The sequence below is a fragment of the Oncorhynchus clarkii genome, chromosome 17 (assembly GCF_045791955.1).
Source record: "Oncorhynchus clarkii lewisi isolate Uvic-CL-2024 chromosome 17, UVic_Ocla_1.0, whole genome shotgun sequence".
In the NCBI taxonomy this organism is placed as follows: Eukaryota; Metazoa; Chordata; class Actinopteri; order Salmoniformes; family Salmonidae; genus Oncorhynchus; species Oncorhynchus clarkii.
The window spans coordinates 8,639,110-8,661,961 of NC_092163.1; the positions used below are offsets into that span (position 1 = coordinate 8,639,110).

General features: G+C 50.1%; 1 protein-coding gene across 1 annotated transcript in view; it reads left to right on the forward strand.

Annotated features, from left to right (window-relative positions):
* The first annotated feature begins 7,237 nt into the window (after positions 1-7,237).
* Positions 7,238-22,852, forward strand: part of LOC139370202 (transmembrane channel-like protein 6) — a 30,181-nt gene continuing 14,566 nt past the window's right edge. Inside the window, 11 exon segments of the mRNA XM_071109547.1 lie at positions 7,238-7,380; positions 7,382-7,449; positions 11,589-11,704; positions 12,424-12,582; positions 14,286-14,456; positions 14,746-14,854; positions 19,232-19,313; positions 21,356-21,415; positions 21,494-21,691; positions 21,890-22,116; positions 22,334-22,478. Coding sequence (XP_070965648.1) covers positions 7,327-7,380; positions 7,382-7,449; positions 11,589-11,704; positions 12,424-12,582; positions 14,286-14,456; positions 14,746-14,854; positions 19,232-19,313; positions 21,356-21,415; positions 21,494-21,691; positions 21,890-22,116; positions 22,334-22,478 — 1,389 coding nt within the window. The 5' untranslated portion in view covers positions 7,238-7,326.

A 22,852-nucleotide genomic window follows, 5' to 3' on the forward strand; every position in this document is an offset into this window, starting at 1 on the left:
AGGGCTCTGGTCTAAAGTAGTGCACTATATAGGGAATAGGGCTCTGGTATAAAGTAGTGCACTATATAGGGAATAGGGTGTCATTTGGGACTTGTCTCTGTGAAAAGACCAGCAGTCTGACAATATGCCCTAGGAGAGTGAGAGAGGGAGGACCGAAGGAGGGAGGACCGAAGGAGGGAGGACCGAAGGAGGGAGGACAGAAGGAGGGAGGACCGAAGGAGGGAGGACAGAAGGAGAGGGAGAGAATGTGGAGAGAAAGTGAGAGAGGGAGAGAATGTGGAGAGAAAGTGAGAGAGGGAGAGAATGTGGAGAGAAAGTGAGAGAGGGAGAGAATGTGAGAGAGGGAGAGACAGATGGAGAGAAAGTGGAGAGAATGTGGAGAGAGACACTCGAGGGGGAGGCTGTGAGATAATATGGAAATGCGTAGGTTATGGATTTGAACGGACTCAAAAGCACAGCCAAGACAATAGAGATTTGGAGAGAAAAGCTCAACGAAAGAGAGCAAGTTAGAGAGAGAGAGAGGGACTGAGAGAGAGAGGGACAGAGAGAGAGAGGGACAGAGAGAGAGAGGGACAGAGAGAGAAGGACAGAGAGAGAGAGAGAGAGAGAGGGACAGAGAGATAGAGAGGGACAGAGAGAGAGTGAGAGAGGGACAGAGAGAGAGAGAGGGACAGAGAGTGAGAGAGGGACAGAGAGTGAGAGAGGGACAGAGAGTGAGAGAGGGACAGAGAGTGAGAGAGGGACAGAGAGTGAGAGAGGGACAGAGAGTGAGAGAGGGACTGAGAGTGAGAGAGGGACTGAGAGTGAGAGAGGGACTGAGCGAGAGAGAGGGACTGAGCGAGAGAGAGAGGGACTGTGAGAGAGAGGGTCTGTAGGAGAGAAAGAGAGAACATCTATGATAGAGAGATAAGGAGCGAGAGGAGACAGAATAAAGACTAGTGAGAGGCTAGACAGGATGTGTAGAATGAACATGTTGAATCCATTCACTTCCACAGTGCAGTCATATCTGCCCTCAGCTGTCTGCCTCTTGATGAGGTCATCACGGAGGAGTTATCTGTGCCAGGAAAAGAACCATGGAACTCCACCCAGTCTCTCTCACACACACACACACACACACACACACACACACACACATATACAACATGACACACACACATACACTGCCGTTCAAAAATTTGGGGTCACTTAGAAATGTCCTTGATTTTGAAAAAAAAGCAAATTTTTTTGGCCATTAAAATAACATCAAATTGATCAGAAATACAGTGTAGACATTGTTAATGTTGTAAATGACTATTGTAGCTGGAAATGTCTGATTTTTAATGGAATATCTACAGAGGCGTACAGAGGCCCATTATCAGCAACCATCACTCCTGTGTTCCAATGGCACGTTGTGTTAGCTCAACGTCAACAGTGAAGAGGCGCTTAGAGCTCCTCTGCAGCTTCCCCCTCTTTGATCTGCGATAAAAGCCTTTGTCTGGTGTAGCCTACAAACCTTAATGTTGTACACAAAGGACATGGTCGATCTTACTACAATCCCTGTCCCAGTAGACTGTCCCTCTCCCAGTAGACTGTCCCTGTCCCAGTAGACTGTCCCTGTCCCAGCAACCTGTCCCTGTCCCAGCAGCCTGTCCCTGTCCCAGTAGACTGTCCCTGTCCCAGTAGACTGTCCCTGTCCCAGTAGACTGTCCCTCTCCCAGTAGACTGTCCCTGTCCCAGTAGACTGTCCCTGTCCCAGTAGACTGTCCCTGTCCCAGCAGCCTGTCCCTCTCCCAGTAGACTGTCCCTCTCCCAGTAGACTGTCCCTGTCCCTCTCCCAGTAGACTGTCCCTGTCCCAGTAGACTGTCCCTCTCCCAGTAGACTGTCCCTCTCCCAGTAGACTGTCCCTGTCCCAGCAGCCTGTCCCTGTCCCAGTAGACTGTCCCTGTCCCAGTAGACTGTCCCTGTCCCAGTAGACTGTCCCTGTCCCAGCAGCCTGTCCCAGTAGCCTGTCCCTGTCCCAGTAGACTGTCCCTGTCCCAGTAGACTGTCCCTGTCCAGTAGACTGTCCCTCTCCCAGTAGACTGTCCCTCTCCCAGTAGACTGTCCCTCTCCCAGTAGACTGTCCCTCTCCCAGTAGACTGTCCCTGTCCCAGCAGCCTGTCCCTGTCTCAGCAGACTGTCCCAGTAGACCGTCCCTGTCCCAGCAGCCTGTCCCTGTCTCAGCAGACTGTCCCAGCAGACTGTCCCTGTCCCAGCAGACTGACCCCGTCCCAGCAGCCTGTCCCTGTCCCAGCAGACTGCCCCTGTCCAAGTAGACTGTCCCAGCAGACTGACCCTGTCCCAGCAGACTGCCCCTGTCCCAGCAGACTGTCCCTGTCTCAGCAGACTGTCCCAGCAGACTGTCCCTGTCCCAGTAGACTGTCCCTGTCCCAGCAGACTGTCCCTGTCTCAGCAGACTGTCCCAGCAGACTGTCCCTGTCCCAGCAGACTGACCCTGTCCCAGCAGCCTGTCCCTGTCCCAGCAGACTGTCCCTGTCTCAGCAGACTGTCCCAGCAGACTGTCCCTGTCCCAGTAGACTGTCCCTGTCCCAGCAGACTGTCGCTGTCTCAGCAGACTGTCCCAGCAGACTGACCCTGTCCCAGCAGACTGACCCTGTCCCAGCAGACTTCCCCTGTCCCAGCAGACTGCCCCTGTCCCAGCAGACTGTCCCTGTCTCAGCAGACTGTCCCAGCAGACTTCCCCTGTCCCAGCAGACTGTCCCTGTCTCAGCAGACTGTCCCAGCAGACTGTCCCTGTCCCAGTAGCCTGTCCCTGTCCCAGCAGCCTGTCCCTGTCCCAGTAGCCTGTCCCTGTCCCAGCAGCCTGTCCCTGTCCCAGCAGACTGCCCCTGTCCCAGCAGACTGTCCCTGTCTCAGCAGACTGTCCCAGCAGACTGCCCCTGTCCCAGCAGACTGCCCCTGTCCAAGTAGACTGTCCCAGCAGACTGACCCTGTCCCAGCAGACTGACCCTGTCCCAGCAGACTGTCCCAGCAGACTGTCCCTGTCCCAGCAGACTGTCCCAGTAGACTGTCCCTGTCCCAGCAGACTGCCCCTGTCCCTGTAGACTGTCCCAGCAGACTGGCCCTGTCCCAGTAGACTGTCCCAGCAGACTGTCCCTGTCCCAGTCAACTGCCCCTGTCCAAGTAGACTGTCCCAGCAGACTGTCCCTGTCCCAGTAGACTGCCCCTGTCCCAGTAGACTGTCCCTGTCCCAGCAGACTGTCCCAGTAGACTGGCCCTGTCCCAGCAGACTGCCCCTGTCCAAGTAGACTGTCCCAGCAGACTGTCCCTGTCCCAGCAGACTGTCCCTGTCCCAGTAGACTGTCCCAGCAGACTGTCCCTGTCCCAGTCAACTTCCCCTGTCCAAGTAGACTGTCCCAGCAGACTGTCCCTGTCCCAGCAGACTGTCCCTGTCCCAGTAGACTGTCCCAGCAGACTGTCCCTTTCCCAGTCGACTGTCCCTTTCCCAGTAGACTGTCCCTTTCCCAGTAGACTGTCCCTTTCCCAGTAGACTGTCCCTTTCCCAGTAGACTGTCCCTTTCCCAGTAGACTGTCCCTGTCCCAGCAGACTGTCCCTGTCCCAGTAGACTGTCCCAGTAGACTGTCCCAGCAGACTGTCCCTGTCCCAGTAGACTTTCCCTGTCCCAGCAGACTGTCCCTGTCCCAGTAGACTGTCCCAGCAGACTGTCCCTGTCCCAGTAGACTGTCCCTGTCCCAGTAGACTGTCCCTGTCCCAGTAGACTGTCCCTGTCCCAGTAGACTGTCCCAGTAGACTGTCCCTGTCCCAGTAGACTGTCCTTGTCCCAGCAGACTGTCCCAGTAGACTGTCCCTGTCCCAGTAGACTGTCCCAGTAGACTGTCCCTGTCCCAGTAGACTGTCCCTGTCCCAGTAGACTGTCCTTGTCCCAGCAGACTGTCCCAGTAGACTGTCCCTGTCCCAGTAGACTGTCCCTGTCCCAGTAGACTGTCCCTGTCCCAGTAGACTGTCCCAGCAGACTGTCCCTGTCCCAGTAGACTGTCCCTGTCCCAGTAGGGGTGTTAGGCTAGATGCAGCTATTTACATGTTGTCACAGCTTCCTGTCACAGGGCGTTAAACTAGACATCGGGCAGATACCGATGTTGGCATGTTTAGCTGATATTGTCTGATTCCGATATGTTCATTCATCCCTGGTGTATTGGCCTGGTATGATGTAGTACTGTATTCAAACACTTGACTGGTGAAACACACACACACCAACTGGTGAAACACACACACACCAACTGGTGAAACACACACACACCAACTGGTGAAACACACACACACCAACTGGTGAAACACACACACACCAACTGGTGAAACACACACACACCAACTGGTGAAACACACACACACCAACTGGTGAAACACACACACACCAACTGGTGAAACACACACACACCAACTGGTGAAACACACACACACCAACTGGTGAAACACACACACACCAACTGGTGAAACACACACACACCAACTGGTGAAACACACACACACCAACTGGTGAAACACACACACACCAACTGGTGAAACACACACACACCAACTGGTGAAACACACACACACCAACTGGTGAAACACACACACACCAACTGGTGAAACACACACACACCAACTGGTGAAACACACACACACCAACTGGTGAAACACACACACACCAACTGGTGAAACACACACACACCAACTGGTGAAACACACACACACCAACTGGTGAAACACACACACACCAACTGGTGAAACACACACACACCAACTGGTGAAACACACACACACCAACTGGTGAAACACACACACACCAACTGGTGAAACACACACACACCAACTGGTGAAACACACACACACCAACTGGTGAAACACACACACACCAACTGGTGAAACACACACACACCAACTGGTGAAACACACACACACCAACTGGTGAAACACACACACACCAACTGGTGAAACACACACACACCAACTGGTGAAACACACACACACCAACTGGTGAAACACACACACACCAACTGGTGAAACACACACACACCAACTGGTGAAACACACACACACCAACTGGTGAAACACACACACACCAACTGGTGAAACACACACACACCAACTGGTGAAACACACACACACCAACTGGTGAAACACACACACACCAACTGGTGAAACACACACACACCAACTGGTGAAACACACACACACCAACTGGTGAAACACACACACACCAACTGGTGAAACACACACACACCAACTGGTGAAACACACACACACCAACTGGTGAAACACACACACACCAACTGGTGAAACACACACACACCAACTGGTGAAACACACACACACCAACTGGTGAAACACACACACACCAACTGGTGAAACACACACACACCAACTGGTGAAACACACACACACCAACTGGTGAAACACACACACACCAACTGGTGAAACACACACACACCAACTGGTGAAACACACACACACCAACTGGTGAAACACACACACACCAACTGGTGAAACACACACACACCAACTGGTGAAACACACACACACCAACTGGTGAAACACACACACACCAACTGGTGAAACACACACACACCAACTGGTGAAACACACACACACCAACTGGTGAAACACACACACACCAACTGGTGAAACACACACACACCAACTGGTGAAACACACACACACCAACTGGTGAAACACACACACACCAACTGGTGAAACACACACACACCAACTGGTGAAACACACACACACCAACTGGTGAAACACACACACACCAACTGGTGAAACACACACACACCAACTGGTGAAACACACACACACCAACTGGTGAAACACACACACACCAACTGGTGAAACACACACACACCAACTGGTGAAACACACACACACCAACTGGTGAAACACACACACACCAACTGGTGAAACACACACACACCAACTGGTGAAACACACACACACCAACTGGTGAAACACACACACACCAACTGGTGAAACACACACACACCAACTGGTGAAACACACACACACCAACTGGTGAAACACACACACACCAACTGGTGAAACACACACACACCAACTGGTGAAACACACACACACCAACTGGTGAAACACACACACACCAACTGGTGAAACACACACACACCAACTGGTGAAACACACACACACCAACTGGTGAAACACACACACACCAACTGGTGAAACACACACACACCAACTGGTGAAACACACACACACCAACTGGTGAAACACACACACACCAACTGGTGAAACACACACACACCAACTGGTGAAACACACACACACCAACTGGTGAAACACACACACACCAACTGGTGAAACACACACACACCAACTGGTGAAACACACACACACCAACTGGTGAAACACACACACACCAACTGGTGAAACACACACACACCAACTGGTGAAACACACACACACCAACTGGTGAAACACACACACACCAACTGGTGAAACACACACACACCAACTGGTGAAACACACACACACCAACTGGTGAAACACACACACACCAACTGGTGAAACACACACACACCAACTGGTGAAACACACACACACCAACTGGTGAAACACACACACACCAACTGGTGAAACACACACACACCAACTGGTGAAACACACACACACCAACTGGTGAAACACACACACACCAACTGGTGAAACACACACACACCAACTGGTGAAACACACACACACCAACTGGTGAAACACACACACACCAACTGGTGAAACACACACACACCAACTGGTGAAACACACACACACCAACTGGTGAAACACACACACACCAACTGGTGAAACACACACACACCAACTGGTGAAACACACACACACCAACTGGTGAAACACACACACACCAACTGGTGAAACACACACACACCAACTGGTGAAACACACACACACCAACTGGTGAAACACACACACACCAACTGGTGAAACACACACACACCAAAACACACACACACCAACTGCTGCTGCTATGTTTTGTTGGTATGATAAAGAACTGCTTTAACGAGGTGTGTGTGTGTGTGTGTGTGTGTGTGTGTGTGTGTGTGTGTGTGTGTGTGTGTGTGTGTGTGTGTGTGTGTGTGTGCGCTACTAGAAGACAAGCTGAAACACGGAAAAGAGAGACCTTCAATCACCACACCTTATGATTCCTAACATTCCTCTCTCTATCTCTCTCTCTCTCTCAGGTAGTTTTTGCAACACTATGCTAGGAGAGTGGAGAGGCGGGACTAAGCAGACAAGTGTGTGACCCTTCTCTGTGATTGGTGGACAGAGATTGATGGTTGACAGACGGACGGATAAAGAGAACGGGACAGACCGCAGAGAGGAGAGACGGGGAGAGAGAGATGGCTCACAGTGTCAACTTTGACCTGACTGCTGATCACATGGAGGCTGGCCTGGAGTGAGTATCAATACACTATATCAGTGGAGGCTGGCCTGGAGTGAGTATTAATACACTATATCAGTGGAGGCTGGCCTGGAGTGAGTATCAATACACTATATCAGTGGAGGCTGGCCTGGAGTGAGTATTAATACACTATATCAGGGGAGGCTGGCCTGGAGTGAGTATTAATACACTATATCAGTGGAGGCTGGCCTGGAGTGAGTATCAATACACTATATCAGGGGAGGCTGGCCTGGAGTGAGTATCAATACACTATATCAGGGGAGGCTGGCCTGGAGTGAGTATCAATACAATATATCAGGGGAGGCTGGCCTGGAGTGAGTATCAATACACTATATCAGGGGAGGCTGGCCTGGAGTGAGTATTAATACACTATATCAGTGGAGGCTGACCTGGAGTGAGTATCAATACAACATATCAGGGGAGGCTGGCCTGGAGTGAGTATCAATACAACATATCAGGGGAGGCTGGCCTGGAGTGAGTATCAATACACTATATCAGTGGAGACTGGCCTGGAGTGAGTATCAATACACTATATCAGTGGAGGCTGGTCTGGAGTGAGTATTAATACACTATATCAGTGGAGGCTGGCCTGGAGTGAGTATCAATACAATATATCAGGGGAGGCTGGCCTGGAGTGAGTATCAATACACTATATCAGGGGAGGCTGGCCTGGAGTGAGTATTAATACACTATATCAGTGGAGGCTGGCCTGGAGTGAGTATCAATACAATATATCAGGGAGGCTGGCCTGGAGTGAGTATTAATACACTATATCAGTGGAGGCTGGCCTGGAGTGAGTATCAATACACTATATCAGGGGAGGCTGGCCTGGAGTGAGTATCAATACACTATATCAGTGGAGGCTGGCCTGGAGTGAGTATCAATACACTATATCAGGGGAGGCTGGCCTGGAGTGAGTATTAATACACTATATCAGTGGAGGCTGGCCTGGAGTGAGTATTAATACACTATATCAGTGGAGGCTGGCCTGGAGTGAGTACCAATACACTATATCAGGGGAGGCTGGCCTGGAGTGAGTATTAATACACTATATCAGTGGAGGCTGGCCTGGAGTGAGTACCAATACACTATATCAGGGGAGGCTGGCCTGGAGTGAGTATCAATACACTATATCAGGGGAGGCTGGCCTGGAGTGAGTATCAATACACTATATCAGGGGAGGCTGGCCTGGAGTGAGTATTAATACACTATATCAGGGGAGGCTGGCCTGGAGTGAGTATTAATACACTATATCAGGGGAGGCTGGCCTGGAGTGAGTATCAATACACTATATCAGTGGAGGCTGGCCTGGAGTGAGTATCAATACACTATATCAGGGGAGGCTGGCCTGGAGTGAGTATTAATACACTATATCGGGAGGCTGGCCTGGAGTGAGTATTAATACACTATATCAGGGGAGGCTGGCCTGGAGTGAGTATTAATACACTACATCGGGAGGCTGGCCTGGAGTGAGTATTAATACACTATATCAGGGGAGGCTGGACTGGAGTGAGTATCAATACACTATATCAGTGGAGGCTGGCCTGGAGTGAGTATCAATACACTATATCAGGTGAGGCTGGCCTGGAGTGAGTATTAATACACTATATCAGGGGAGGCTGGCCTGGAGTGAGTATTAATACACTATATCAGGGGAGGCTGGCCTGGAGTGAGTATCAATACACTATATCAGGGGAGGCTGGCCTGGAGTGAGTATTAATACACTATATCAGGGGAGGCTGGCCTGGAGTGAGTATTAATACACTATATCAGGGGAGGCTGGCCTGGAGTGAGTATCAATACACTATACCAGGGGAGGCTGGCCTGGAGTGAGTATCAATACACTATATCAGTGGAGGCTGGCCTGGAGTGAGTATTAATACACTATATCAGGGGAGCCTGGCCTGGAGTGAGTATTAATACACTATATCAGGGGAGGCTGGCCTGGAGTGAGTACCAATACACTATATCAGGGGAGGCTGGCCTGGAGTGAGTATCAATACACTATATCAGGGGAGGCTGGCCTGGAGTGAGTACCAATACACTATATCAGTGGAGGCTGCTGAGGGAGGTGTTCTGTTTGATGTTCTGGTAAACAGTAGAGGGTTAAAATAAGACAATGACAGGGTTAACTGTCTGTTTGATGTTCTGGTAAACAGAAGAGGGTTAAAATAAGACAATGACAGGGTTAACTGTCTGTTTGATGTTCTGGTAAACAGAAGAGGGTTAAAATAAGACAATGACAGGGTTAACTGTCTGTTTGATGTTCTGGTAAACAGAAGAGGGTTAAAATAAGACAATGACAGGGTTAACTGTCTGTTTGATGTTCTGGTAAACAGAAGAGGATTAAAATAAGACAATGACACGGTTAACTGTCTGTTTGATGTTCTGGTAAACAGTAGAGGGTTACAATAAGACAATGACAGGGTTAACTGTCTGTTCGATGTTCTGGTAAACAGAAGAGGGTTAAAATAAGACAATGACAGGGTTAACTGTCTGTTTGATGTTCTTTGAGGCAACTCTTTGAGGCCCAATTCTACACAGTACCAGTATCCAGCCAGACCCATTGTTCCCACAGAACAGACTGGCTGTGTTTGTTGGACTGTTTGACTAGTCTTTGTTCCTTTGTGGTGTGTGTGTGTGTGTGTGTGTGTGTGTGTGTGTGTGTGTGTGTGTTGTATTTACTGAGGAGAATTTTATGAGTGACTCACTTCCTGTGGTGTTCAGCTGCAGGGTCCCTGGGGAACAAAAGGCTTGTGATTGTGGTTCCTTTCAAATGTGGTGTTAAAAGGCCATGAATTATGAGACATGAAGAGTTGTCAGGGCTGAAGCCCAGTGGTGAGGAGTGTTAACACTGTGGCGGTGTGTCTGAATACTGGTTACTGGTTAGGGGTGTGTGTGTCTGAATACTGGTTACTGGTTAGGGGTGTGTTTGTCTGAATACTGGTTACTGGTTAGGGGTGTGTTTGTCTGAATACTGGTTACTGGTTAGGGGTGTGTTTGTCTGAATACTGGTTACTGGTTAGGGGTGTGTGTGTCTGAATACTGGTTACTGGTTAGGGGTGTGTTTGTCTGAATACTGGTTACTGGTTAGGGGTGTGTTTGTCTGAATACTGGTTACTGGTTAGGGGTGTGTTTGTCTGAATACTGGTTACTGGTTAGGGGTGTGTTTGTCTGAATACTGGTTACTGGTTAGGGGTGTGTTTGTCTGAATACTGGTTACTGGTTAGGGGTGTGTTTGTCTGAATACTGGTTACTGGTTAGGGGTGTGTGTGTCTGAATACTGGTTACTGGTTAGGGGTGTGTGTGTCTGAATACTGGTTACTGGTTAGGGGGTGTGTGTCTGAACACTGGTTACTGGTTAGGGGTGTGTGTCTGAATACTGGTTACTGGTTAGGGGTGTGTGTGTCTGAACACTGGTTACTGGTTAGGGGTGTGTGTCTGAATACTGGTTACTGGTTAGGGGGTGTGTGTCTGAACACTGGTTACTGGTTAGGGGTGTGTGTCTGAATACTGGTTACTGGTTAGGGGTGTGTTTGTCTGAATACTGGTTACTGGTTAGGGGTGTGTGTGTCTGAATACTGGTTACTGGTTAGGGGTGTGTGTGTCTGAATACTGGTTACTGGTTAGGGGTGTGTTTGTCTGAATACTGGTTACTGGTTAGGGGTGTGTGTGTCTGAATACTGGTTACTGGTTAGGGGTGTGTGTGTCTGAACACTGGTTACTGGTTAGGGGTGTGTGTGTCTGAATACTGGTTACTGGTTAGGGGTGTGTGTGTCTGAACACTGGTTACTGGTTAGGGGTGTGTTTGTCTGAACACTGGTTACTGGTTAGGGGGTGTGTGTGTGTGTGTCCGACCCACTGAAGTACCCCCCCCCCCCCTCTTTTAAATGCCATATTAAGTCTATATACAGTGTTGTAACAATGTACAAATGGTTAAAGTACAAAAAGCATAAATATGGGATGTATTTACAATGGTGTTTGTTCTTCACTGGTTGACCTTTGCTTGTGGAAACAGGTCACAGATCTTGCCGCTGTGATGGCACACTGGTATTTCACCCAGTAGATATGAGAGTTTATTGGGTTTGTTTTCTAATTCTCTGTCTGTCTGTCTGTCTGTCTGTCGGTAACAGGAGCCCAGCGGATGAAGAGGGGGTCCATGACTCCTTTAACCAGCTGATAGAGGATCAGAGACAGGAAGCCTTGGAGCTGCAGGAACTACAGAGAGACCTGGACGAGGAGGAACGAGGTAGTGTGTGACTGGGGATAAGAGAGAGAGAGACCTGGACGAGGAGGAACGAGGTAGTGTGTGACTGGGGATAAGAGAGAGAGACCTGGACGAGGAGGAACGAGGTAGTGTGTGACTGGGGATAAGAGAGAGAGAGAGACCTGGACGAGGAGGAACGAGGTAGTGTGTGACTGTGTATGAGAGAGAGAGAGACCTGGACGAGGAGGAACGAGGTAGTGTGTGACTGGGGATAAGAGAGAGAGACCTGGACGAGGAGGAACGAGGTAGTGTGTGACTGGGGATAAGAGAGAGAGAGAGAGACCTGGACGAGGAGGAACGAGGTAGTGTGTGACTGGGTATAAGAGAGAGAGACCTGGACGAGGAGGAACGAGGTAGTGTGTGACTGGGGAAAAGAGAGAGAGAGAGAGACCTGGACGAGGAGGAACGAGGTAGTGTGTGACTGGGGATAAGAGAGAGAGACCTGGACGAGGAGGAACGAGGTAGTGTGTGACTGGGTATAAGAGAGAGAGAGACCTGGATGAGGAGGAACGAGGTAGTGTGTGACTGGGGATAAGAGAGAGAGACCTGGACGAGGAGGAACGAGGTAGTGTGTGACTGGGTATAAGAGAGAGAGACTTAGTGTTGTGTGTGTGTGTGTGTGTGTGTGTGTATACGAGAGAAAGACCTAGTGTTAGAGTGTGGTGTGTGTGAAAACAGACGTCATACTCTCCTTCCTCCAGACAGTGTAGCGTACCTGTCCAGCCCTGGTCAGGAGATATGGCGTGGGAGCCCGGGGAGGGGTGAGGAGGAAGGGGGGGGACAGTTAGACCCCCTTCTAGAGGAACGCTGGTCCTCCGCCACCCTCAAAGTCCTCTCCTCCATGCCCAGCCGCACCATCGGTAAGTCACCCCTACGACACCCTTATGACATACTTATGGCACCTCTACGACACTCTTATGACATACTTATGGCACCTCTACGACACCCTTATGACATACTTATGGCACCTCTACGACACCCTTATGACATACTTATGGCACCTCTACGACACCCTTATGACATACTTATGGCACCTCTACGACACCCTTATGACAGTCTTAAGATGGCTGTATGGACACCTATCTAGCATTTCTTCTGTTCACGCTTCATGAGAGAGAGAGAGAGGGGTAGTTTCAGAAGTCTAAACTATTTCTGCTGTTGTCATGTGACTGTTAGTTCCTCTAGCTAGCAGGTGCGCCAGCCAGCCAGCCAGCCAGCCAGCCAGCCAGCCAGCCAGCCACTATCAACACATCAACAGATACTGTATCTAACACAGTGGCTCTAAAAACACCATGACACAAACAAGACTTCTGTCCCTCTACAAGACATAGTTTAGGAATCACACCTTCCCTCACCCCCCTCTTAACGGAGGTGCTGTCATCTCTCAGTACTATAACAGGACCCTGTTAACTTCCTGTCCTCTCTCTAGGTCGTAGTGGAGGTGCTGTCATCTCTTAGTGGAGGTGCTGTCATCTCTCAGTACTAGACCCTGTTAACTTCCTCTCCTCTCTCTAGGTCGCCGTGGAGGTGCTGTCATCTCTTAGTGGAGGTGCTGTCATCTCTCAGTACTAGACCCTGTTAACTTCCTCTCCTCTCTTTGGGTCGTAGTGGAGGTGCTGTCATCTCTCAGTACTAGACCCTGTTAACTTCCTGTCCTCTCTCTAGGTCGTAGTCGAGGTGCTGTCATCTCTCAGTACTATAACAGGACCCTGTTAACTTCCTGTCCTCTCTCTAGGTCGTAGTCGAGGTGCTATCATCTCTCAGTACTATAACAGGACCCTGTTAACTTCCTCTCCTCTCTCTAGGTCGTAGTCGAGGTGCTATCATCTCTCAGTACTATAACAGGACCCTGTTAACTTCCTGTCCTCTCTCTAGGTCGTAGTCGAGGTGCTATCATCTCTCAGTACTATAACAGGACCCTGTTAACTTCCTCTCCTCTCTCTAGGTCATAGTGGAGGTGCTGTCATCTCTCAGTACTATAACAGGACCCTGTTAACTTCCTCTCCTCTCTTTGGGTCGTAGTGGAGGTGCTGTCATCTCTCAGTACTATAACAGGACCCTGTTAACTTCCTCTCCTCTCTCTAGGTCATAGTGGAGGTGCTGTCATCTCTCAGTACTATAACAGGACCCTGTTAACTTCCTCTCCTCTCTTTGGGTCGTAGTGGAGGTGCTGTCATCTCTCAGTACTATAACAGGACCCTGTTAACTTCCTCTCCTCTCTCTAGGTCATAGTGGAGGTGCTGTCATCTCTCAGTACTATAACAGGACCCTGTTAACTTCCTGTCCTCTCTCTAGGTCGTAGTCGAGGTGCTATCATCTCTCAGTACTATAACAGGACCCTGTTAACTTCCTCTCCTCTCTCTAGGTCATAGTGGAGGTGCTGTCATCTCTCAGTACTATAACAGGACCCTGTTAACTTCCTCTCCTCTCTTTTTGTCGTAGTGGAGGTGCTGTCATCTCTCAGTACTAGACCCTGTTAACTTCCTCTCCTCTCTCTAGGTCGTAGTCGAGGTGCTATCATCTCTCAGTACTAGACCCTGTTAACTTCCTCTCCTCTCTCTAGGTCGTAGTCGAGGTGCTATCATCTCTCAGTACTATAACAGGACCATGAAGTTGAGAAGACGCAGACAGAGCAGGCCTTCCATAAAGGACTTTTCCCGCTCCGCACGGCCCAGTATCCGTGGTTACGGCATGGAGACAGACTGCATGGAGACCGAGGGCGTGGATGAGGAGGGTGAGGTCACTCATTTAAACGTTACACACGCACTGAAATACCGACATTTTTGTGGTTGTAATGATGCCATAACCCACGCATAACTAATGTGTGTGTCTGTCTGTCTCTGTGTGTGTGTCTGTCTGTCTGTGTGTCTGTCTGTCTCTGTGTGTGTGTCTGTCTGTCTCTGTGTGTGTGTCTGTCTCTGTGTGTGTGTCTGTCTCTGTGTGTGTGTCTGTCTCTGTGTGTGTGTCTGTCTGTCTCTGTGTGTGTGTCTGTCTCTGTGTGTGTGCGCGTCTTTGCGCTGCAGGGCGTAAGCGTGACCAACTGGTCAACAACCTTCAGAACCTCTCTCTGAGTGACCGGGTCAGGATGCTGCGAGCCATGCCTCTCTCTGTGGCAGAGAAGAGTGAACTAAGGTATCTATACTCCTCTACCATCCTGCTGTCCCCATCTCTCTATCCTGCTGTCCATCTCTCTCTCTCTCTCCATCCCTCTATCCTGCTGTCCATCTCTCTCTCTCTCTCCATCCCTCTATCCTGCTGTCCATCTCTCTCTCTTTCTCCATCCCTCTATCCTGCTGTCCATCTCTCTCTCTTTCTCCATCCCTCTATCCTGCTGTCCATCTCTCTCTCTCTCCCCATCCCTCTATCCTGCTGTCCATCTCTCTCTCTCTCTCCATCCCTCTATCCTGCTGTCCATCTCTCTCTCTCTCTCCATCCCTCTATCCTGCTGTCCATCTCTCTCTCTTTCTCCATCCCTCTATCCTGCTGTCCATCTCTCTCTCTCTCTCCATCCCTCTATCCTGCTGTCCATCTCTCTCTCTCTCTCCATCCCTCTATCCTGCTGTCCATCTCTCTCTCTTTCTCCATCCCTCTATCCTGCTGTCCATCTCTCTCTCTTTCTCCATCCCTCTATCCTGCTGTCCATCTCTCTCTCTCTCCCCATCCCTCTATCCTGCTGTCCATCTCTCTCTCTTTCTCCATCCCTCTATCCTGCTGTCCATCTCTCTCTCTCTCTCCATCCCTCTATCCTGCTGTCCATCTCTATCTCTCTCTCCATCCCTCTATCCTGCTGTCCATCTCTCTCTCTTTCTCCATCCCTCTATCCTGCTGTCCATCTCTCTCTCTCTCTCCATCCCTCTATCCTGCTGTCCATCTCTCTCTCTTTCTCCATCCCTCTATCCTGCTGTCCATCTCTCTCTCTCTCTCTCCATCCCTCTATCCTGCTGTCCATCTCTATCTCTCTCTCCATCCCTCTATCCTGCTGTCCATCTCTCTCTCTTTCTCCATCCCTCTATCCTGCTGTCCATCTCTCTCTCTCTCTCCATCCCTCTATCCTGCTGTCCATCTCTCTCTCTCTCTCCATCCCTCTATCCTGCTGTCCATCTCTATCTCTCTCTCTCCATCCCTCTATCCTGCTGTCCATCTATCTCTCTCTCTCCATCCCTCTATCCTGCTGTCCATCTATCTCTCTCTCTCCATCCCTCTATCCTGCTGTCCATCTCTCTCTCTCTCTCCATCCCTCTATCCTGCTGTCCATCTCTATCTCTCTCTCTCCATCCCTCTATCCTGCTGTCCATCTCTCTCTCTCTCTCCATCCCTCTATCCTGCTGTCCATCTCTCTCTCTCTCTCTCCATCCCTCTATCCTGCTGTCCATCTCTATCTCTCTCTCTCCATCCCTCTATCCTGCTGTCCATCTCTATCTCTCTCTCTCCATCCCTCTATCCTGCTGTCCATCTCTCTCTCTCTCTCTCCATCCCTCTATCCTGCTGTCCATCTCTATCTCTCTCTCTCCATCCCTCTATCCTGCTGTCCATCTCTATCTCTCTCTCTCCATCCCTCTATCCTGCTGTCCATCTCTCTCTCTCTCTCCATCCCTCTATCCTGCTGTCCATCTCTCTCTCTCTCTCCATCCCTCTATCCTGCTGTCCATCTCTCTCTCTCTCTCCATCCCTCTATCCTGCTGTCCATCTCTCTCTCTCTCTCCATCCCCCTATCCTGCTGTCCATCTCTATCTCTCTCCATCCCTCTATTCTGCTGTCCATCTCTCTCTCTCTCTCCATCCCTCTATCCTGCTGTCCATCTCTATCTCTCTCCATCCCTCTATTCTGCTGTCCATCTCTATCTCTCTCTCCATCCCTCTATCCTGCTGTCCATCTCTCTCTCTCTCCATCCCTCTATCCTGCTGTCCATCTCTCTCTTTCTCCATCCCTCTATCCTGCTGTCCATCTCTATCTCTCTATCTCTCTCCATCCCTCTATCCTGCTGTCCACATCTCTCTCTTTCTCCATCCCTCTATCCTGCTGTCCATCTCTATCTCTCTATCTCTCTCCATCCCTCTATCCTGCTGTCCATCTCTCTCTCTCTTTCTCCATCCCTCTATCCTGCTGTCCATCTCTCTCTCTCTTTCTCCATCCCTCTATCCTGCTGTCCATCTCTATCTCTCTATCTCTCTCCATCCCTCTATCCTGCTGTCCACATCTCTCTATCTCTCTTTCTCCATCCCTCTATCCTGCTGTCCATCTCTATCTCTCTCTTTCTCCATCCCACTATCCTGCTGTCCATCTCTCTCTCTCTCTCTCTCCATCCCTCTATCCTGCTGTCCATCTCTATCTCTCTCTTTCTCCATCCCACTATCCTGCTGTCCATCTCTATCTCTCTCTTTCTCCATCCCTCTATCCTGCTGTCCATCTCTATCTCTCTATCTCTCTCCATCCCTCTATCCTGCTGTCCATCTCTCTCTCTTTCACCATCCCTCTATCCTGCTGTCCATCTCTCTCTCTTTCTCCATCCCTCTATCCTGCTGTCCATCTCTCTCTTTCTCCATCCCTCTATCATGCTGTCCATCTCTCTCTCTTTCTCCATCCCTCTATCCTGCTGTCCACATCTCTCTCTTTCTCCATCCCTCTATCCTGCTGTCCATCTCTCTCTCTTTCTCCATCCCTCTATCCTGCTGTCCACATCTCTCTCTCTCTCCATCCCTCTATCCTGCTGTCCATCTCTCTCTCTTTCTCCATCCCTCTATCATGCTGTCCATCTCTCTCTCTTTCTCCATCCCTCTATCCTGATGTCCATATCTCTCTCTTTCTCCATCCCTCTATCCTGCTGTCCATCTCTCTCTCTTTCTCCATCCCTCTATCCTGCTGTCCATCTCTCTCTCTTTCTCCATCCCTCTATCCTGCTGTCCATCTCTCTCTCTTTCTCCATCCCTCTATCCTGCTGTCCATCTCTCTCTCTTTCTCCATCCCTCTATCCTGCTGTCCATCTCTCTCTCTTTCTCCATCCCTCTATCCTGCTGTCCATCTCTCTCTCTCTTTCTCCATCCTTCTATCCTGCTGTCCATCTCTCTCTCTTTCTCCATCCCTCTATCCTGCTGTCCATCTCTCTCTCTTTCTCCATCCCTCTATCCTGCTGTCCATCTCTCTCTCTTACTCCATCCTGCTGTCCATCTCTCTCTCTTACTCCATCCTGCTGTCCATCTCTCTCTCTTTCTCCATCCCTCTATCCTGCTGTCCATCTCTCTCTCTTTCTCCATCCCTCTATCCTGCTGTCCATCTCTCTCTCTTTCTCCATCCCTCTATCCTGCTGTCCATCTCTATCTCTCTCTCTCCATCCCTCTATCCTGCTGTCCATCTCTCTCTCTTTCTCCATCCCTCTATCCTGCTGTCCATCTCTATCTCTCTCTCCATCCCTCTATCCTGCTGTCCATCTCTCTCTCTTTCTCCATCCCTCTATCCTGCTGTCCATCTCTCTCTCTTTCTCCATCCCTCTATCCTGCTGTCCATCTCTCTCTCTTTCTCTATCCTGCTGTCCATCTCTCTCTCTTTCTCCATCCCTCTATCCTGCTGTCCATCTCTCTCTCTTTCCCCATCCCTCTATCCTGCTGTCCATCTCTCTTTCTACATCCCTCTATCCTGATGTCCATATCTCTCTCTCTTTCTACATCCCTCTATCCTGCTGTCCATCTCTCTCTCTCTTTCTCATCCCTCTATTCTGCTGTCCATCTCTCTCTCTCTTTCTCCATCCCTATATTCTGCTGTCCATCTCTCTCTCTTTCTACATCCCTCTATCCTGCTGTCCATCTCTCTGTCTATTTCTCCTCTCTCTCTCCTATCAATTCAATTCAAGGGCTTTATTGGCATGGGAAACACATGTTAGCATTGTAAAAGCAAGTGAAGTAGATAATAATATACAAATGTTAAATCAACAAAAATGACCAGTAAACATTACACTCACAGAAGTGTCTCTCTCTCTGTCCTCCCTGCAGTTCTATCAATAGGTCTCTTCCATAAGTGAGTGACAGAGGAATAGAGTATCATCTTGTAACCACCTCCCCCCTCTCTCCCCCATCCCTCTCTCTCCTCCCCCCTCTCTCCCCATCCCTCTTTCCCCTCTCTCCCCCATCCCTCTCTCTCCTCCCCCCTCTCTCCCCATCCCTCTTTCCCCTCTCTCCCCCATCCCTCTCTCCTCCCCCTCTCTCTCCTCCCCCCTCTCCCCCATCCCTCTTTCCCCTCTCTCCCCCATCCCTCTCTCCTCCCCCTTCTCTCCCCCATCCCTCTTTCTCCTCCCCCTTCTCTCCCCCATCCCTCTTTCCCCTCCTCCCTCTCTCCCCCATCCCTCTCTCCCCTCCTCCCTCTCTCCCCCATCCCTCTCTCTCCTCCCCCCTCTCTCCCCCATCCCTCTCTCTCCTCCCCCCTCTCTCCCCCATCCCTCTCTCCCCTCCTCCCTCTCTCTCTCCCCTCCTCCCTCTCTCCCCCATCCCTCTCTCCCCCCATCCCTCTCTCTCTCTCCAGGAGGTTGGCTGACAGGAAGGGTCGACGCTCCAATCACAGTCAGATCCCCTGTTGCAGCCAGCTCAAGTATCACATCATCATCGTAAGTCACACAGTCAGATCTCCTGCTCCAATATTACATTGGTCCAGTTTCTGATACATTTCAGGCGTCCACCACGTCATGCACTCTGCAGCTGGCCATCAGACTGCTGGATCATGTGATGTGGTTGTTATCTGACATGTTGAACACCTATCCAGGCCTCAGCTGATCTGTCTAGACAGCAATCATGGTGTTTGTCTTAGTTTCTGTGGGTGTCAGGGGTTTACAGCTGTGGTCTCCCAGCGGCCGTGACAAACAGACAGATGTATGTCATGTTGGTGGGTGTTTCCTGTAGCTGTGTATCACAATCTACTGATGGTGTTCTAGTCCTCTTGTCCAGGACTTAATGTCCCTGTGAGGGTGAATCATATGGTCCATTCTCTTAGACTAGGCCCTGCTCTTTATGGGTGATTCATACGGTCCATTCTCTTAGACTAGGCCCTGCTCATTATGGGTGAATCATACGGTCCATTCTCTTAGACTAGGCCCTGCTCATTATGGGTGAATCACACGGTCCATTCTCTTACACTAGGCCCTGCTCATTATGGGTGAATCATACGGTCCATTCTCTTAGACTAGGCCCTGATCATTATGGGTGAATCGTACGGTCCATTCTCTTAGACTGGGCCCTGATCATTATGGGTGACTCGTACGGTCCATTCTCTTAGACTAGGCCCTGCTCATTATGGGTGAATCATACGTCCATTCTCTTAGACTAGGCCCTGCTCATTATGGGTGAATCATACGGTCCATTCTCTTAGACTAGGCCCTGCTCATTATGGGTGAATCGTACGGTCCATTCTCTTAGACTAGGCCCTGCTCATTATGGGTGAATCATACGGTCCATTCTCTTAGACTAGGCCCTGCTCATTATGGGTGAATCACACGGTCCATTCTCTTAGACTAGGCCCTGCTCATTATGGGTGATTCATACGGTCCATTCTCTTAGACTAGGCCCTGCTCATTATGGGTGAATCGTACAGTCCATTCTTTTAGACTAGGCCCTGCTCATTATGGGTGAATCACACGGTCCATTCTCTTAGACTAGGCCCTGCTCATTATGGGTGAATCGTACGGTCCATTCTCTTAGACTAGGCCCTGCTCATTATGGGTGAATCACACGGTCCATTCTCTTAGACTAGGCTCTGCTCATTATGGGTGAATCACACGGTCCATTCTCTTAGACTAGGCCCTGCTCATAATGGGTGAATCGTACGGCCCATTCTCTTAGACTAGGCCCTGATCATTATGGGTGAATCATACGGTCCATTCTCTTAGACTGGGCCCTGCTCATTATGGGTGAATCGTACGGTCCATTCTCTTAGACTAGGCCCTGCTCATTATGGGTGAATCATACGGTCCATTCTCTTAGACTAGGCCCTACTCATTATGGGTGAATCGTACGGTCCATTCTCTTAGACTGGGCCCTGCTCATTATGGGTGAATCGTACGGTCCATTCTCTTAGACTAGGCCCTGCTCATTATGGGTGAATCGTACGGCCCATTCTCTTAGACTAGGCTCTGCTCATTATGGGTGAATCATACGGTCCATTCTCTTAGACTAGGCCCTGCTCATTATGGGTGAATCGTACGGTCCATTCTCTTAGACTAGGCTCTGCTCATTATGGGTGAATCGTACGGTCCATTCTCTTAGACTAGGCCCTGCTCATTATGGGTGAATCGTACGGCCCATTCTCTTAGACTAGGCTCTGCTCATTATGGGTGAATCGTACGGCCCATTCTCTTAGACTAGGCCCTACTCATTATGGGTGAATCGTACGGTCCATTCTCTTAGACTAGGCCCTGCTCATTATGGGTGATTCATACGGTCCATTCTCTTAGACTAGGCTCTGCTCATTATGGGGGGACGTCAAAGCAGAGTATCTCAGATGGCTCAGTTGTGGAGGTAACTAAGTTATTATGAGACGTTTTTAGTTAATGAGGAAACAGAATGTGTGTCCTATAATTCTAATTCTCTTTTCAATGGGTTAGTATGTGGACACAAACACCACTGTAGTTGACACTGACCCTCTCTTCCCCTCCAGGCTCTGAGACATAGCTGGTACAGTTGTCTCTCCTTCCTCCACTCCCTACAGCTGTGGCAGGTAAGGCTGTCTCTGTCTCGCTCTCTCTCACATTGTATCTCTCTGTTCTTTCTCACCATCTCTGTTCCTCTTCCTCAGGTGGCGCTGAAGAGGGTGAGCGGTCGTTTCGGCACCGGCGTCCTCTCTTACTTCCTGTTCGTCAAGACCCTCCTCTTCTTCAACATCTTCCTGTTCCTGGTCACGGGTTTGTTGCTGGCCGTGCCCCAGGCAGTACACCCCCCCACATTAACCCAGGGACACGAAGCCTTCTCTGGGCTGGAGCTGCTCACTGGAGGGGTAAGAACCAGACACCCCGAACCAAACACACTGTCCCATACCTCCAAACGGCACCAGGCAGTACACCTTTCCAGGCTGCTCACTGGAGAGGGATCCCCATACCAAACATACCACCCCCTCTAACACCCCCCCCCCCCCTCTCTCTCTCTCTCCCTCCCTCCATCTCTCTCTCCCCCCTCTCCCCCTCTCTCTCCTCAGGGTTATTTCTCAGACTCAGTGATGTACTATGGTTACTATAGTAACTCTACCCTGTCTAAGGACTGTAGAGTCACTAGTAGCAGTATGGAGCAGCAGCCCAGTCCCTCTGTATCTAGAAGGACAATGGAAACAGACTGTGGAGTGAAGCCGTCCTACAACATGCCCCTGGCTTACTTCTTCACCATAGGACTGGCTTTCTTCATCACCTGCATCATCCTCGTCTACAGGTGTGTGTCCTTGTCTCTCGTCAATTTCTCTCTCATCTCAGCTTTCACTTTTTGATCAGGTGTGTGTGTGTGTGTGTGTGTGGGGGGGGGGCAGATGTTTTGAACACTCAGTGTATTTAGGATATGTTAAACTACAGCACTTACACCTTACTTTGTGAACTGTTACTAGTGTATGTGTGTGTGTGTGTGTGTGTGTGTGTGTGTGTCGTCCCCCCAGCATGTCCAAGTCGTTTGGTCAGAGTTTCCGTATCGACAAGTCACATGGTATCCTGGCGATGAAGGTGTTCTGTTCCTGGGACTTTAAAGTCATCAAGAAAACCTCCGTCAAACTCCGGTCTGAAAACATCTGCATTCAACTCAGGGTAGGGACACGTACACACACAGGGTAGGAACACGTACACACACAGGGTAGGAACACGTACACACACAGGGTAGGGACACACACAAGGTAGGGACACACACAGGGTAAGGACACGTACACACACAGGGTAGGGACACGTACACACACAGGGTAGGGACACACACAGGGTAGGGACACGAACACACACAGGGTAGGGACACGTACACACACAGGGTAGGGACACACACAAGGTAGGGACACACACAGGGTAAGGACACGTACACACACAGGGTAGGGACACGTAGGCACACGTACACACACAGGGTAGGGACACGTACACACACAGGGTAGGGACACGTACACACACAGGGTAGGGACACGTACACACACAGGGTA